Source organism: Dreissena polymorpha, chromosome 1 (genome assembly GCF_020536995.1).
Source record: "Dreissena polymorpha isolate Duluth1 chromosome 1, UMN_Dpol_1.0, whole genome shotgun sequence".
NCBI classification, from domain to species: Eukaryota; Metazoa; Mollusca; class Bivalvia; order Myida; family Dreissenidae; genus Dreissena; species Dreissena polymorpha.
The window spans coordinates 11,030,141-11,047,232 of record NC_068355.1 but is presented as its reverse complement, the minus strand read 5'-3'; the positions used below and the strand labels follow the sequence as shown (position 1 = coordinate 11,047,232).

The window sequence follows — 17,092 nt, the reverse complement described above, 5'->3', positions numbered from 1 at the left end:
ATATATAATAATATGTTTTACAAAAAGCATCACAACCCCTTGGTTGTACACAAGAATGCTGAAGGCACATTTTTCGCACACACAGATGAGCTATTGGCGCCAGTTTGAGCAAGGAATGCTTTCAAGGGAGGCAACTCGTAAACTGCAGGAGTGCACAGAAATAGCTTCTGATACCAAAGGGAAGTAAGTATGTTGGTCAAGTTTGTATTCAGGTCACAATATACTAAATAGTTTCCCTATATAATTCAATGTAAAAGCGACAACTTTGAGCGAAAATAAATGCAACATTTTGCACATAGAGACCCCCATAACCATACCTTTTCTTAAAGGCCATTCTAAGCGGAGTCGATTTATGCAATAAAAAAGATAGGTCATGTTCAATCCAAGAAAGAACTTGACAAGAATCAAAATCGACTGTTTTTGCAACTTTTTTTCCGGCCGTTTCTTAGTGGAATGTAACCTTTTTCAGTGCAAGGCTTTACTAAAGTTTCCAAGTTTATCATATTTCAGGGATTCGGTCGTGAACAACTATTTATGCCCTACCATTTTCTCCGAAAGATAAAACGCGAACAATACTTTAAAGTGTAAAACATGCCTTCGGGTCAATTATGATATTTTTTTAGAGAGTACAGCCCTACATGAAAAAATTATTTAGTATATTGTAACCTTCATATGTTGTTAGGGCAATTAATTCCTGCAGCAATATGTGTATGTGTGCTTACATGTTCATGTAGAATTCACTAGTTTTTCATTCATTAGTACACTCCAGAAGCATTTTTTTAAATGAGCATATAGTCACAAGTTGTTTTCCCAAATGTGTCCATCCAGCAGGAGACTTTTTCTTTGAAAATCAATTAAAGCAACAGTCTTGACTTATGAAAAAAATAACGAATTTGAGGAAGATTGATGCTGAAACTGGCTGTGTCACAGTAATGGTTGTTTGTTGTTTTTGTTGTACAAAAAACTTGATTTATAGCACAAGACATTTTTTTAAAACTGATACTTGCCAATAAAAATTGCCAATTAATATAGTCAGACTTGAGTATGCTTTTAATAGCTTTTTGCCCAAATTTAGAGAGCAAGTTCAGGAGGCAGTCTGGAGAGAGTCTATATAAGACCAAATATTTCGAGACAATCTAGCGGTAATACTATGTATTAAACCTATTGAACTATTTGCATTTAACATGTTATTTCCAGATTTATTGACATAGAGGACATCAAGAATAGTTGGCAGATGCCTAGTATACTTCCAAAACTGGTAAATGTATATTTAATACCATTGTATTTTTTAAGCTGTTTTAAAGAATGAGTGACTTCTTAAGCAGCCAACAAAATAAGAAAAAAAAAATTCTGAGTAAAAAACAGCATTTAATGATTGAGCTTTTCTGACCCAAAATAGGTTTTTTCTTGACTGATTAATTTGATTTCATTGACAGAAGCCTCATTAGTGGAAAACACCAAAGTATGCAAAAATGAAGTCTCAGTTTCTTGCAAACTAATAATGTGTGCTTTAATTTAATCACAAGGAAGCTTATAATCTAATGGAGAAAAATTAAAGAATGTATTAACATTGACATGAGTTATAAACTTAAAGAGAAATGAACTAATAAAACCACATACAGTTGGCACAATTTTGAAAAGAAAGAGTAAAAAATACAAAAGTTTCCATGATATTTCCACTTGTTATGTTTAAGAACTATTTCTATTGTTGAATCTTTCAGAAACGGTTGGTAAAGAGAAGCATATTCAAAACTCAAGTGAATCTGGACAAGAGCTCCAAACTCTGGCCACTGTTCCGTTTTGAGAGGCATCCAGCATTCTACCTAATCATTTACATATTCATTATCCTTGACATGATCAACGTTGCCTTTGCCATAGCTTCCCAGTATGTGGAACATTTCTTCTACACGCGCAATGCCTTCCGTAGCCTCAACCTGGCCTTCGTCTGTGTCTACATCCTGGAGCTTGCGTTAAAAGTACGGCACCGATAAATGGTGGATTGTAAATTCTCTGTGTTAAATTTTTGGGACATTTGCAAAAATGCAAATCAATTTGTTTAACAAATGCTGTTTAACTTAACTATAACTGTTGAAGTATGAAAGCATCCAGTAAATCTTTATTATGATATTTTAAGTTTAGTATGAACCTATTTATTTTAGCTGAATTGCATAGAAAGCCTCATACTTATTTGAAATGCTCTTGAGTTCGTTTCCTGGGACTAGAACCAGTACTTAATGTCTATGGGGGAAATCTAAAGAACTCTCCCACAGTGGAGATAGAACCCATGACCTCCCGATCGCTAGGCGGACACCATATCCACTACTCAACTAAGATATCTTTAGTTTATCAGTACTAATAGTAATGTTTTAACCAAATTAAAATAGTTTTAGGCTGACTCAATTTTTTTCACACTTACTGTACTCAGATAATAATGTTTTAAACCAACAAAATATAGATCCAGATCTAGATGTGACTCTCTAACTTGAGTAACTTCCTTCGTTTCAGGTGATCGTCCAGAAGAGGGCGTACATAACAAACACGTGGCACTGGATGTGTATTGTAATAATTGTCATTGGTGTGCCAGACATCATCCAGAGTTTTGTTCTACCTGCCATGTATGGGGAGCTACATGGAGCCGTGCACATCGTGTCCCTCATGTGCATCATCCTGCGTACCATCCGCGTGTTCAGACTGCTAGAGGTATGTCTAACTGCAAAAATGGAAAGACTATCTTCAAATTTCACAAATTAAATGTTGCTTAATTAAATGATATGCCATGGAACTAAGGAACACTAGAGTTTTATTGTTTAGAAGACTATCATTTTCAGTGTTTTCCTTACCATTGGTTTTATGCACACTTAACTGTAAAATGTTGGTATACACAAGATAATCTGGGTTCGTTATTATACTAAGGAAGGTAGAGATCTATGATCACATAGGGAACTGGTTGCTGCTTAAAAAGGCAAGATCAAATATGAAACGATTCTACAACAGTCTAACAATAAGTCTACAAAATTTCTTGTTTATAAAATACATTGCATTTCAATAAATGTTCACTTTTCTTGTGTTGAACACACATAAATAATGGCTTGTAACTATTGGAGTCTTACCAATCGTAGTTATTTGTTACTGACACAACCAGGTGTGAAGGTAAAGCCTGATGTACCAAATCTGCCATCTTCTGTAAAAAGATGAATAGGTATTTCTTGATTTTCGGTTTAAGTTTTCTATAAACATTATTTTATATATAGGAAAGAAAGATGACGATTAAGAGTTATTGTTGAATCCTGACATTGTTCTCTTTTATGCATACATTTATTTATAAACATCTACATTGGGAGCTATAATAAGTATACTTTCTTGAGATTAGTTCTCATGGTTACAGTATTTTGTATTCTCAGCCCACGATGCCGTACATTCTGGACTTCATCAAGCGTAGGATGAGTCAACAGCTCAGTATTGGCTTTGATGTCGGGCGTGGCTTCGTTGCTGGGGAGGAGGAGGTACGCAAGTTGGTCGACCACATGTCCGATAACAAGGATATTGCAAAGTCACTAAAACAGATGAGCGACAACAGCAGACTGGATGTGATACGTTGCCTCGGTAAGACCAGATATTGGCCAGCTTCATGTTCCTCTAAAGTCACAAATGTATATGTCTCCTTGCAAATTCTTACTTTGACAGAATTCACGGAATTAAGATTGTATGGGTTGTGAAAGTAATTCTCCTGTTTTCCCTCGTGCTCAATGTCCTTATGGATAAAAAACAACAACAACAGATCAATCAGAGCGGGTAATCACATGTGAAATAAGATGGCGATGTCCATCCCAAACCGTGTATTTTTCATGATTATCAGTGGAAGTTGCAGGTCAAGAGTAAATGTCCTATTGATTTGTATACAGCTTTTTAATTCCAAGGAAAATGTTAATAATTTGTATTATCTACCTGCTCTACCGTGAAAGGTTAATGTGTTATCAAAGGCTATTATTTTTTGTTCCAGCTTTGTTGCTTTTGAATAGCTACACAAAATTGTTTTATCTAAATCTTTCTGCCCACAGGAATGTTGTCAAAGCAGCACCCAGACATTGCCCTGTCCATCAAGACGCGCCAGGCGATACGCAGCGTACTCAATCAGTTGAGGGATGGGATACACGACCTCCTGGCAGACGGAATACTGGAGGAGGCAGAAGGAAACAAACTGGAAAAGGTGCCAGTATAGTTCTGACTCTTTTTCATCATTCATTTGTTCCTATTAATTATTTTTCTTTTATTATAGTGGTTGGAACTGATCACTTGTTTTTATAAAATCTTGCATATTTTTCTAGTGTAGAGTAACCTTTTTCCACAAACAATTTTCCCCCTCCCCCCAAATAAAAAAAGAAGACACAACAACAATCACAACACAACAAACTTCAAAAGACACACCCACACATACTCAAAAACAACAACAACAAAACAATATTATCATAATTGTAGTGATTTTTAGCTCCACTTGTCAAAGGCTAGCGGGGCTTCCGTCATGGTCCTGTGTCCGTCGTGTGTGCGTGTAACTTTAACATTCTCTTCTCCTAAACTACTGGTCCAATTCTGATGAAATTTCTCAGGAATGTTCCTGGGGTGACCCTCTTTCAAATTTGTTAAAATTATGCTCCTGCGGTCAAATTTGACCCCGCCCCGGGGGTCACAAAATTGAAAATTTGCTTATATAGGGCCTATTTTGTGAAAACTTTCAAAATCTTTCTGTCTTAAATCATTGGGCCTAGGGCTATTAAATTTGGTATATAAGAGACATCTTATAGCCCTCTACCAAATTTGTCCAAATTATTCCCTTGGGGTCAAATTTGACCCTGCCCCGGGGGTCACAAAATTGAACATATGTTTATATAGGGTCTATTTTGTGAAAACTTTACAAATCTGTCTGTCCATAACCATTTGGCCTAGGGCTACCAAATTTGGTATGCAGTGGCATCTTATAGTCCTCTACCAAGTTTGTTCAAATTATGCTCCTTGGATCAAGTTTGACCCTGCCCCGAGGGTCACACAATTGAACATATGCTTATATAAGGCCTTTTTTGTGAAAACTTAAAAAATCTTATTGTCCATAACCATATGGCATAGGGCTACCAAATTTGGTATGTAGTGACATGAAATAGTTTTCTTCTTAGTTTGTTCAAATTATGCCCCTGGGGTCAAATTTGAAACTGCCCTAGGGTCACAAAATTGAATATATGCTTATAAAGTGCTTATTTTGTGAAAACTTGAAAAATCTTGTTGTCCATATCCATTGGGCTGAGGGCTACCAAATTTGGTATGTAGTGACATCTTATAGTCCTCTGCCAAGTTTGTTCAAATTATGCCCCTGGGATCAAGTTTGACCCTGCCCCGAGGGTCACAAAATTGAACATATGCTGATATAATGTCTACTTTGTGAAAACTTAAAAAATCTCCTTGTCCATAACTGTATGGCATAGGGCTACCAAATTTGGTATGTAGTGACATGTAATAGTTCTCTTCTTAGTTTGTTAAAATTATGCCCCTAGGGTCAAATTTGAAACTGCCCCAGGGGTCACAAAATTGAATATATGCTTATAAAGGGCTTATTTTGTGAAAACTTTAAAAAATCTTCCTGTCCTTAACCATAAGGCATAGGGCTACCAAATTTGGTATGTAGTGACATCTAATAGTTCTCTACCAGTTTATTCAAATTTTGCCTCTTGGGTCAAATTTGACTCTGCCAGGGGGGTCACAAAACTGAACATACGCTTATATGGGGCCTATTTTGTGAAAACTTTAAAAATCTTGTTGTCCATAACCATTGGGCCTAGGTCTACCAAATTTGGTATGAAGTGACATCTAATAAACCTCAACCAAATTTGTTCAAATAATGCCTCTGGGGTCAACTTTGACCCTGCCCCAGGGGGTCACAAAATTGAATAAACGCTTATAAAGCGCCTTTTTTGTGAAATCTTTAAAAATCTTTTTATTGAGAACCATTCAGACTATGGCTACCAAATTTGGTATGCAGTAAAATCTTATAGTCCTCTACCAAGTTTGTTCAAATTATGCCTTTTGGGTCAAATTTGACCCTTACCTGCGGGTCACAAAATTGAACATTATATACGCTTATATCTTGCTTATTTTGTGAAAACTTTTAAAACATTCTTGTCCTTAACTCTAGGACCTAAGGCTACCACATTTTGTATGTAGTGAGATATTGTAGTCCTCTACAAAGTTTGCTCAAATTATGCCCCTGGGGTTAAATTTGACCCAGCCCAGGAGGTCACAAAAGTGTACATGTGCTTAAATGGGCCTATATTTAAGTATTTGCACATGCAGAGAATATTTGTTTCAGCCTTTTTTTCAGCAGTGGAGCGATACAAGGCCATCATGACCCTCTTGTTTTCCTGAGATCTGGTTTTCCAATGTGGGAATGCATTGTCAACACCATTAACTAAGTAATGAAATGATGATCTTTTCTCTTTCTTCCTGCAAACAAGTGCCATAAAACCGCATTTTCCAGCAAGTTTCATATTCCTTATTTACAGCAAGTGGAGGAGCAAATGAAGCGTCTGCAGTCGGCCGCACACAGTCTGCCAATACCCCCTCCAGACAAGATGCTGAAAAACATCTGCTGGCTCGGAAAAGACGAAGCACTCATGGAGTTCATAAAGGTACAAATCTTGTGTAACAATTATCCTGACTCAGTAAAGATCAAGCACTCATGGAGTTATAAAGGTACAAATCTTGTGTAACAATTATCTTGGCTTGGTAAAGACCAAGCACTCATGGAGTTCATAAAGGTACAAATCTTGTGTAACAATTATCCTGGCTCGATAAAGACCAAGCACTCATGGAGTTTATTAAGGTACAAATCTTGTGTAACAATTATCCTGACTCGGTAAAGACCAAGCACTCATGGAGTTTATTAAGGTATAAATCTTGTGTAACAATTATCCTGACTCGGTAAAGACCAAGCACTCATGGAGTTTATTAAGGTATAAATCTTGTGTAACAATTATCCTGGCTCGGTAAAGACCAAGCACTCATGAAGTTCATAAAGGTACAAATCTTGTGTAACAATTATCCTGACTCAGTAAAGACCAAGCACTCATGGAGTTTATTAAGGTATAAATCTTGTGTAACAATTATCCTGGCTCGGTAAAGACCAAGCACTCATGGAGTTCATAAAGATACAAATCTTGTGTAACAATTATAACTTCGTAAATTTTCACTAATTCACTTCATTCTGATTGCATAATCCATCCATAAACAAAGATGTGTAATTCTCTGCTTGCTCAAAAAGTGTCCGATGCACTTTGAATGTTCACATTTATATTTCAGTTAAAATCAAAGCTGCTGAACTTTGATTACAATGACGTGGTGATACGTGAAGGAGATATAGCTGGAGGTATCTACATCATCATTTCTGGAATGGTGCGGGTGAGTGAAGTGTCCAGCTTTGAGATACGTTTAACCTTTTACCTTCTCAGTTATTCATTACAACATAATGACAGGTATTCCTGTTATTAGACAATGAAAATAACTACCTCAATTAAATATTTTCTATGGAATTTTTTAGTTAATTCAAGTAACAAAATGTTGGTATTGGAGTATATTATATATTGCTACTATCAATAGTAACAAAATGACGTTGCAAGCGTGCTTTTATTAATATCTGGTGGGCCAATGTAATAAAATCTGATTTTCATTTGTTCGTCAGAATAACTAAGGTTAATAGTGTTGTTCTGAAAATTGGTTTGCAGGGTACTACGATTTACCAAATCACACTGATCAACCCGCATCTGCGCAGAGAAAGTTTTTGGCGCGTAATATTATACTTTACGCAACATTTTTTCAGAATGAAAATAGTTCACTGCATGTAACGTTAAAATCGCATAACACAGCTCTCCTGAAAGGTCAAAGGGGCAGGTAAGCCATTTGGTACATTCCCAAAGACACAGTGGGACCTGTAAATGAACTCTGAATACACACATTGTGAAATACAAAATGCGCACAGCACATCAGCTGAGGATATAAATAAGCAACATTATTAACAGCCAATTCCTGTTAACCTATCGAAATAATCAAATTACTGGTTTTTATTGAACAATTTTACGTCCCTACATTTTCTGTGCAACAAACTGCCAACGGCTGGCGATGGCGACTAGTTAAAACAACATGCCACACACCATCAACCATAATAAATAGTGTGTCAATAAAGAAATAAATCAATAAATTGGGACCATTGCGGTTACAAACAGAGGGTACGTTCTGATAATTGACACTATTGTTTTGTTTAATTCGCAACACTTTAACTAGTGAACTGTGGGGAGTAGGGGTTATTAGCGAAAATGTGATTGACTCATTTATCTAACTTGCGATAAAAATCAGTTGAGATCTTGGACATCTTATTTTGATGTTTTGTTAACCAATATCCTACACTGATTGTTCGAGGGAAAAAATGTTTATAAGAAACAATTTTATCACGAATTACATCCGCAGTTGAAATATTGTTGAATTAACATCTTACTTGTTTTTACAGAAATAAATATAAGTAGTAGTAATTTGAGTCACCAACGATGCCACCACTACTGTCTGTTGCAAGTTTTTATTGAAGAAAGCAAAATATTAAACTCATTTAAATTGATAAACATCAATTAAAAAGTTATTTAAATTTTTATTTTGTGCATTTGCTTAAAAGTTGCGCCGTATTGTACCCAAACAAGCATGCACGTAAGTTGTCAACTCAATGGCAACCGGTTGACATGATGGTGTGAAAATGTTTCCCAAACATTTTGCTTGCATGTGGCCCAGAACCTTTTTTCCATGCCATCAACTAACATTCCATCCGATGGAGTGTTCTCGTAAACAGGTTGTCTTGTGACCAAGGCTTGCAACCACATCAGCCAGAAGCTAGCGGACAAAGTTGTTTTCTTGACCAAATGAACACTGTTATTTAATGCTTGTTCTGCATATACATGTATGATTGCTGATTTGCTTGTGAACTATTAGAAAGTGCTGCACTAGTTTAACAATTATTTTAAAAAATTTATACCAAGTTAATTTTAATTCAAACAAAAAACAGAATAAAAAAAGAAACGCAGCATTATTGTGAGCCATACAGCGCGAATGTATTATAACCAGCACAACCAAAAATCAAAATAAACATTGTGTAGTTCTAATACGGAAAACAAAATTATAAAACAAAGAGTACATTTACGTTTCTATATAGTTCATGTACAAGCGGTATGACATGTCTAACCTATACTCAAACGTTTTTTCTACTAAAGGGGTTTTGGTGAACCGTTTAAAGGGGCCTTTTCACGCTTTGGTAAATTGAAAAAATTGAAAAAAATTGTTTCAGATTCGCAAATTTTTCTTGAAGTTATGATATTTGTGAGGAAACAGTAATAACATTTACCATGCTCTAAAATATCCATTATGCGCATCTTTTGACAATTTAAAACCTGAAAATTATCAAGCGTTGCAAAGCGAAAGATTGTCTTTTTTGATACTACGAGGATTGCATATATGAGGTAAAAAATACATTGGAAATGGTATAAGAGCGGATGGTCTAGTGGATAGAGCGGTAGACTTTTGCTCCATGGCTCCAGGGGTCAGTGTTTCGTGCCCCGTTGAGGGTTACTTTAAAAAAAAAAATTCATTATATTCTTGTTTTTTACCGAAGATTTTTAGACCCAATGTTTACATTTATCAATATAAAGCATTTAATGACAAACTTCAAAACATGCCAAAATCTGTAAAAAGGCCCCTTTAATAACTGGATATGACAATGGATATGATATGGTTAAGTTTTTTTTGAAACCTCTATTTTTTAAATTACATATATATATTTTTGTTTTTCAAAGCTTGAGTCTACCAACCCTTCGGGCAGGCAGATACTGTCCCTGCAGGAGAAACCATCAGGTACTTCGCTAACCACCAAGGCATATGTTTTGGATTTTATGACATCAGGAAACATCATTGGAGAGATGGGACTGCTTACACACAAACATAGGTCCGCGACAGTGATTTGTGAGACATCTGTACAGGTGAAGACTTTTTTCTACATTTACCTTGATGGAATAAAATTTAATCTGTTTATGGTATCATTTTCCCTGTCTGCAAACTGTCTACATATACTAGGGTTTTCAATATGTATGGCGCCTATAAGGTAGGACGATGTATTGATATTGTGATGCAAATTTTTGTGTTGGTCTGAATGTCTTTAGCAAGATTAGTTCCAGCAGTGTGCTTGGTATTGCGTGTTTTGTTTTTCAAAACTGAACAGTGTCTGTTATACTTTATTATATATTTTTGTATTACTTGATTGATGTTTTTCTTAAGATTAAGACGTCTAGAACAAATATACTAGCATGTCTTAAGGCGTATTGAAGTATTTCTAATTTAAAACAAGAACAATTTATACTGAAAGTCATCATTTTGCCATTAGAAATAAAAAAATATACTTTCTTTTCATTTTTAGCTCCACTGGCTAGAGGCCAGCGGGGCTTATGTGATGGTCCTGTGTCTGTCGTGCGTGCATGCATTAACTTTTCTTTAAACATCTTCTTCTCCTAAACTACAAGTCCAATTCTGATAAAACTTCTCACAAATGTTCCTGGGTGAACCTCTTTCAAATTTGTTCAAATTATGCCCCTGGGATCAAATTTGACCCCGCCCCGGGAGGTCAATAAATTGAACATATGCTTATATAAATTCTATTTTGTGCAAACTTTGAAAATCTATCTGTCCCACATTGGTATGTAGTGACATTTAATAGTTCTCTACTTTTTTTGTTCAAATTAAGCCCCTGGGGTCAAATTTGACCCTGCCCTGGGGGTCACAAAATCAACATATGCTTATATAAAGCCTATTTTGTGCAAACTTTAAAAATCTTTCTGTCCATAACTGTAGGGCCTAGGGCTACCAAATTCGGTATGTAGTGACATCTAATAGTTTTCTTCCTAGTTTGTTCACATTATACCCCTGGGGTCAAATTTGACCCTGCCCCGGGAGTCACAAAAATCAACATACGCTTAAATAAGGCCTATTTTGTGCAAACTTTAATAATCTTTTTGTCCATAACCGTATGGCATAAGGCTACCAAATTTGGTATGTAGTGACATCTAATAATCCTCTACCAAGTTTGTTCAAATTAAGCCCCTGGGATCAAATTTGACCGTTCCCCAGGCGTCACAAAATTGAACATATGCTTATATTGGGCCTATTTTGTGCAAACTTTAAAAATCTGTTTGTCCATAACCATTGGGCCTATTTCTACCAAATTTGGTATGTATTAAAATCTTAAAGTTCTCTACCAAGTTTTTTCAAATTATGCCCCTGGGGAAAAATTTGACCCTGCACCGGGGGTCACAAAAATGAACATATGCTTAAATAAGGCCTATTTTGTGCAAACTTTAAAAATCTTCTTGTTCATATTTAAAGAGCCTAGGGCTACTAAGTTTGGTATGTAGTGACATCTAATAGTCCTCTACCAAATATGTTCAAATTATTTCCCTGGGCTCAAATTTGACCCTGCCCCAGGGGTCACAAAACTGAACATATGCTTATATAAAGCCTCTTTTGTGCAAACTTTAAAAATCTTCCTGTCCATAACCATTGGGCCTAGGGCTACCAAATTTGGTATGTTAAGTTATCTTATACATGTAGTTTCTACCAAGTTTGTTCAAATTATGCCCCTGGGGCCATATTTATCCCTTGAAGGCTCCCATTAAAATGTTGTTCAAGAAAAAATTTGATTCTTCAGAAAACATGGCCACAGGAAGTTGTTGAACTTTGCATGTTTATGTGCTTTTGCTATTTATTCATTATGGGGTGAATAAACTATTTTCCTCTCAAACTAAAAGTTTATAAAATACACATGGAATAACTTTTTAATTATAAGAGATAAATGCATACATTTCGAGTGTGAAAGGTAGACCAACATGTTACTATCCATAAATGTTACCAAATGAGACTTTTTCATACCCGTAGCCAGGTGGGATGCGTTGGGTGCGTTCGCACCCAATGTTTATTGACAAGTAAAAATAATAAACTATAAGATGCACCAAACTTTATTTGATGCAAAAACGATTATTTATCTTTTCCCGGATTCCAGTGAGTCTTCGTATTTACGCGTTACAATAATGTTGCATTCAATATGCTATTGACAGGCAAGAGAGAATATTTTAGATTATCATTAACGGAATGTTATGCCAGCTTCCGAAAATGACGGAAATCAAAAGACACCCATCGTCAATTTCCGAAGACTAATGAGTCACTGGTCAATAATTTTGCATTATACCACGATTTATAACAATTAACGATTGTACACAGCATTTTGGACAGACTGCGTTGTCTTTTTGTTATATCCCTGTACAACCATTTTCGGATCACCTAAAGGGTTTTCAGACGAAAAATATCAGCTATGCTCAAGACAGGATAATTTTTTGTTGTTGTATGGCAAGAAAACAAATCATTTCTACAAAGCATGTAGCTTTTTTGTAGTTTACCAACATCTTATGGCATCTGTTCTGCTTCACATACAAAACTGCCCACAATGTTTTAGTTATGTCAAACTTGACACTAGGAAATACGCCATACTCTGAAACTGTTGTTATAATGAATTAAAAAACGTTATAACATGTATGATCAGGTGGACTTTAACGTAAAATGTTCATTAACTGTGACAGATCATGAACATACGGGCAAATAAGTCCATATTTTTTCTTCAACACCCTGTTATACATTTATAAGGGCTTTGAGACAATAGGACCAGTAGTTTGTGGTTAAAGGGTCTTTATGAAGCATTAATTGTTGTATTCTGAAATTCATTTGGAAAATGATAACTAATTTGTTAAAAATAATTTCAAAAAATACAATTAACCAGTTATAACATTTTTATTTCTGTTTAGTATTGATGCAGATTAGACAAGACCCAGTTTTGTTAATCAGTGTTTGTTGTACAAAACACTATTAGCACGTTAAGAGCAATGCTAGGCCTCGGGTACTATCCAATTAGTAGCAGACAAACAGTTGTTTTGAAAAAAGTCAAATTTTTCCTTTAAATTTTCTTGATTTAGGAATGGTAGAATTTTGGAATGGTAAAATACACCAATGTTATCAAGATTCCAATAAATAATATTGTATTCCGTTCTTATTGTTGATTTTATATTCTATCAATGTGTTGTTGCATATGTAAACAAAGTGTGTGCGCGCATACTAGCTTCGGGTATAAAATAATGTATTTCCGTGACTGATCAGAAAAGCTGGTTATTGAGAAACAGCAGTGGGGAATACATGTATTTTATATCATATTCATGTCGATCAGTCACTGAGTATAGTCAATAAATGTGAATTTTCATATAAAAATGCTCTATAACTTCAGCTCTGAATTCAGATAAAAAGCCACCAAAATGCAGGAATTTACTTTTTATTTTCAAAATCTTCTAGAGGGGGACCTCAAAACCCCCAATTGCAGGCGGGGACAACCCCCCCCCCCCACCACCCCCACCTACCGCCACGCCACTTTGTTGCTCAATAACAATTGTTAATGGGAAAATTCGCACCCCCCTTTTCAAAACTCTGGCTACAGGCCTGATTTTGGATTTCAAGAATTGCATTTGGTACTTAATCATCCCATATCTACAAAAAAAATTTTTTATAAGCTTTTTTTGCAAAAAAGTAAGGAGAATCCAACTTAAAAAAGATGTATCTATTAAAAGTATATTCTACCGATGCCGTGAACAATCCCCTTGTTTTTAACATGACTGCCGCTAAGTCTATTACTAGCAACCTATTAGAGAATAGATCAGATACCTTATTTCAATATATGGCAATCCTAGTATTTTTCAAAAACAAACATGACAGGTAACCAAAGTCAGATGGAAAAAGTAAAGGAAAGTTAGGTCAAGCTAATTGTTGTCATTATTCTCTTTAAACCTCACGCCATATGCAAGTAGTGTTGCCATGATCGCAACATCTTGATGAATTATAATTCAATATTTTGTCTCATAAACATTTACTTTGTTTAACAAACAACCATTACAAAGTTATCATTCCTACTGCCTTTCAGCAGCTCACGAACCTGAAAAACTCGTAACTTTATGTTTCCTCAGGCAAATATCTTCTTTGTACAATAAACAATTTCTTCACCACGTTAACAATCCTGCTACACTCACTAATGCCTCAAGAATGAAGTAAAGTTCAGGTTATCTACGTCATTAGGTATTTTGCACATGTCATGAAATATATAAGTTACAGAAACTTTGAAACCTACAAACACTTTTTGGAATTTTGAAAAAAGATTCATGATTGAATGAAGGAACTTTCATTAATCTTGTAGAACATGCGTAGATTTGATCTTCAGCATCTCAAAATATGTGAAATAGAAAGAACAACAATATCTTTTGGAGAGATAAATGTACCTACGTTATAAGCAAAGTACCTGTGCCCAGGCTTTTTAGTCTGTTTAGTTAACACTGTAGTAACGTTTTCCATGTATAAAAATGCTCGACCTTCCAACTTTAAACGCCCAGTGGGATGAGGGATAGAAAGAGAAAGTCACATGCTTGAGTACATTTCAACCCATGAGCATTGCACGCTTTTTTCGCATACAAAAACAGTGGAGCGATACAGGGCCATCATGGCCCTCTTGTTTTATGCCCCTGGATCGAATGATCGGGGGTATATTGTTTTTGGCCTGTCTGTCTGTCATTATATGTGTCTGTCTGTCCTAAAACTTTAACCTTGTTCATAACTTTCGCAATATTGAAGATAGCAACTTGATATCTGGCATGCATGGGTATCTCATGGAGCTGCATATTTTGAGTGGTGAAAGGTCAAGGTCATCCTTCAAGGTCAAAAAACAAAATCCAAGGGAAGTAACAAGCTTTAAAGAGATATAATTTCTATTTTATATCACTTGAGAGGTACAGATCATTTTCACAATTGAAGCTATATATTTTTTTTTAAATATAATCAAAATAAATCTTTTATTTCAAAGCGGCACATTAGGGAGCATTGTGTTTCTGACAATCACATCTCTTTTTTTAAAGTTTGTAAATACACATTGTAAAAAATTTACTGGAATTCTATTCCATATATCTTTAAAATAACAATAAACGTCTTCTTCATTAAATGTGAGTGAGATTTATATGTAATGTTTAGCAATAATCTTTATTCATTTGCAATAGACAGTAGACTGATTTAAATGAAACTGCACTATAAACATATCCTCACAATTCTGTGGTCTTTCTTTTTGAGGGCATATGTTGTTTCCATGGCAACCTGCCTAATGTTTTCATGGTGACCTGTAGATGATGTATATCGCCCTGGAGGACATGGAGTACGCCATTGAGACGTTCAAGGAGGGAGATGAACCTCTTGTATATCGTCTGTGGCACGTCTGCGCTAACAGGATTGCAGTTAATATCCTCATGAATCAGTCTTCTTTCCAGGTAAGGTCTTAACAAAATTACATTCGGAGCATAGATTTTAAAGGGGTGAGGTAAGGCCAAAATTCAGCCCTGAATTTGTGCAAGAATATGTGACTATTCTCAAAGCTGACATTTGATGTTATTTTTTAGCTGATGGACATTCGTTTTAATGAGCTGGTTGAAAAATGACATTTTCCTTCAGAGTAGAGCTTATAAAGCGAGCAAATTCATGATACCTGGTAAATGCCTCAAATGCAAACTATTGTGTAATTATTAGAACTTTTAGACAGGAATGTCAGCAATGATACTATTAGTTATTCATGCATTTGTGTGAAAATAAACCAAATTGTAAAAATAGGACACACTTTTGGGAACCAACATAAAGTAAACATTAAAAAGTATAATTCGGTTTTATTCCAAGATATTTTATTATCTTTGCTCAATGAAGATCAGTCCCTTTTGGAAAGGTTTTATTGTATTGTGGTCAATTCAATTTTAGGAACATGGTTTATACTGTACTGTGTGAAAAATGAAAATTCAATCTCAATCAAGCAAGTGACAGTTGTGTTCGAGAACAATATTTAAAATGGACATAATGAGATGCCTAGTTCTTAAAGTTGGCACTAAATATTAGGGCTGTAACGAATACACTAGGTGACGAATACGATAAGTATCAAGAATACAGGGTGGCGAATACGAATATTTATTCGTGAATATGAATTTGAATGAACACAATTAATACTGACTACTTGACATGACATTATACAATATGAAACTATGAGTATTTGTCAATTTGATTAATTGAGTATCATTGCATACTGAAAATATGAAATATAACACTTTGAAATAACAAAACACTGACTAGAATTGCTTATGCTTTGAACACAGATTTGAAAACATGACGAGTACCAATAAAAAACTTTAGTAGAACAATTAAGCAGGTCAACGATATCAATAGCATTCCCTTTGCTAGGCAGTCCATGTAGTCATGTTTGTTGATAAGTTGCACAATCATTGTCGTAAAGATAAACAAAAAGAAATTCTATCTGCTAATCCTTTGTGTGTATGTTTGAGCATCAAATCACTCGTATTAACCTAAATAAACATTAAACAACCATCGAGTGATTTTTCAAATCAATGTCGTAAATATTCAACCGGGGCCCGCCATTTTTGCCGATAATCTCACTGTGTAACATAGTGGGTGGGGTAAACATGATGAAAAATGCTTGAATAAGGAGAAAAGCATTTAAATATAGGGGTTTATTGTATGAATCTTCATTTGTAAGGTAAGAAAAGATTATTAAACTTTCAAACTCGAAACCACGTTGTTTGTATTTGTCAAATATTCGGTTCGGGGGGTGGCGAATAACGAATACGATTTGTCCACAGCCGTATTCGAGTAATTCGAATACTCGAATGTATCGTTACAGCCCTACTAAATATTCACTTATAATATATATGCAAGGTACCGTAAATTACAATTAAGGACATTTTGAGCAGAAGGCCAGAGTAGTATACATAAAAGCAATTTACAACATATTGATTTGAAAATGACACTTTGACAATAAAAAAATAAACTTGAATTCTGACTTTTAAGTGATCTTTTGAACATTTCAGTTGCAATTAATTCGAGAAAAAAACACTGTTCAACA

At 35.2% G+C, this 17,092-nt stretch overlaps 1 protein-coding gene and 1 long non-coding RNA gene across 2 annotated transcripts in view; one reads left to right on the top strand and one right to left on the bottom strand.

Moving 5' to 3' along the window:
- The window catches only part of LOC127871046 (sodium/hydrogen exchanger 10-like), a 257,467-nt gene that overhangs the window by 214,637 nt on the left and 25,738 nt on the right, over positions 1-17,092 (top strand). Inside the window, exons 13-22 of the mRNA XM_052413666.1 lie at positions 86-183; positions 1,198-1,258; positions 1,722-1,976; positions 2,506-2,700; positions 3,402-3,603; positions 4,059-4,207; positions 6,546-6,671; positions 7,342-7,440; positions 9,870-10,052; positions 15,321-15,461. Coding sequence (XP_052269626.1) covers positions 86-183; positions 1,198-1,258; positions 1,722-1,976; positions 2,506-2,700; positions 3,402-3,603; positions 4,059-4,207; positions 6,546-6,671; positions 7,342-7,440; positions 9,870-10,052; positions 15,321-15,461 — 1,509 coding nt within the window. The remainder of the gene's footprint in view (positions 1-85; positions 184-1,197; positions 1,259-1,721; positions 1,977-2,505; positions 2,701-3,401; positions 3,604-4,058; positions 4,208-6,545; positions 6,672-7,341; positions 7,441-9,869; positions 10,053-15,320; positions 15,462-17,092) is intronic.
- LOC127871102 (uncharacterized) lies at positions 2,103-3,555 on the bottom strand. Its single transcript, XR_008045098.1, has 3 exons — positions 3,417-3,555; positions 3,111-3,181; positions 2,103-2,710 (listed from the first exon to the last, which is right to left on the bottom strand). It is a non-coding gene; the product is annotated as an uncharacterized LOC127871102 (long non-coding RNA).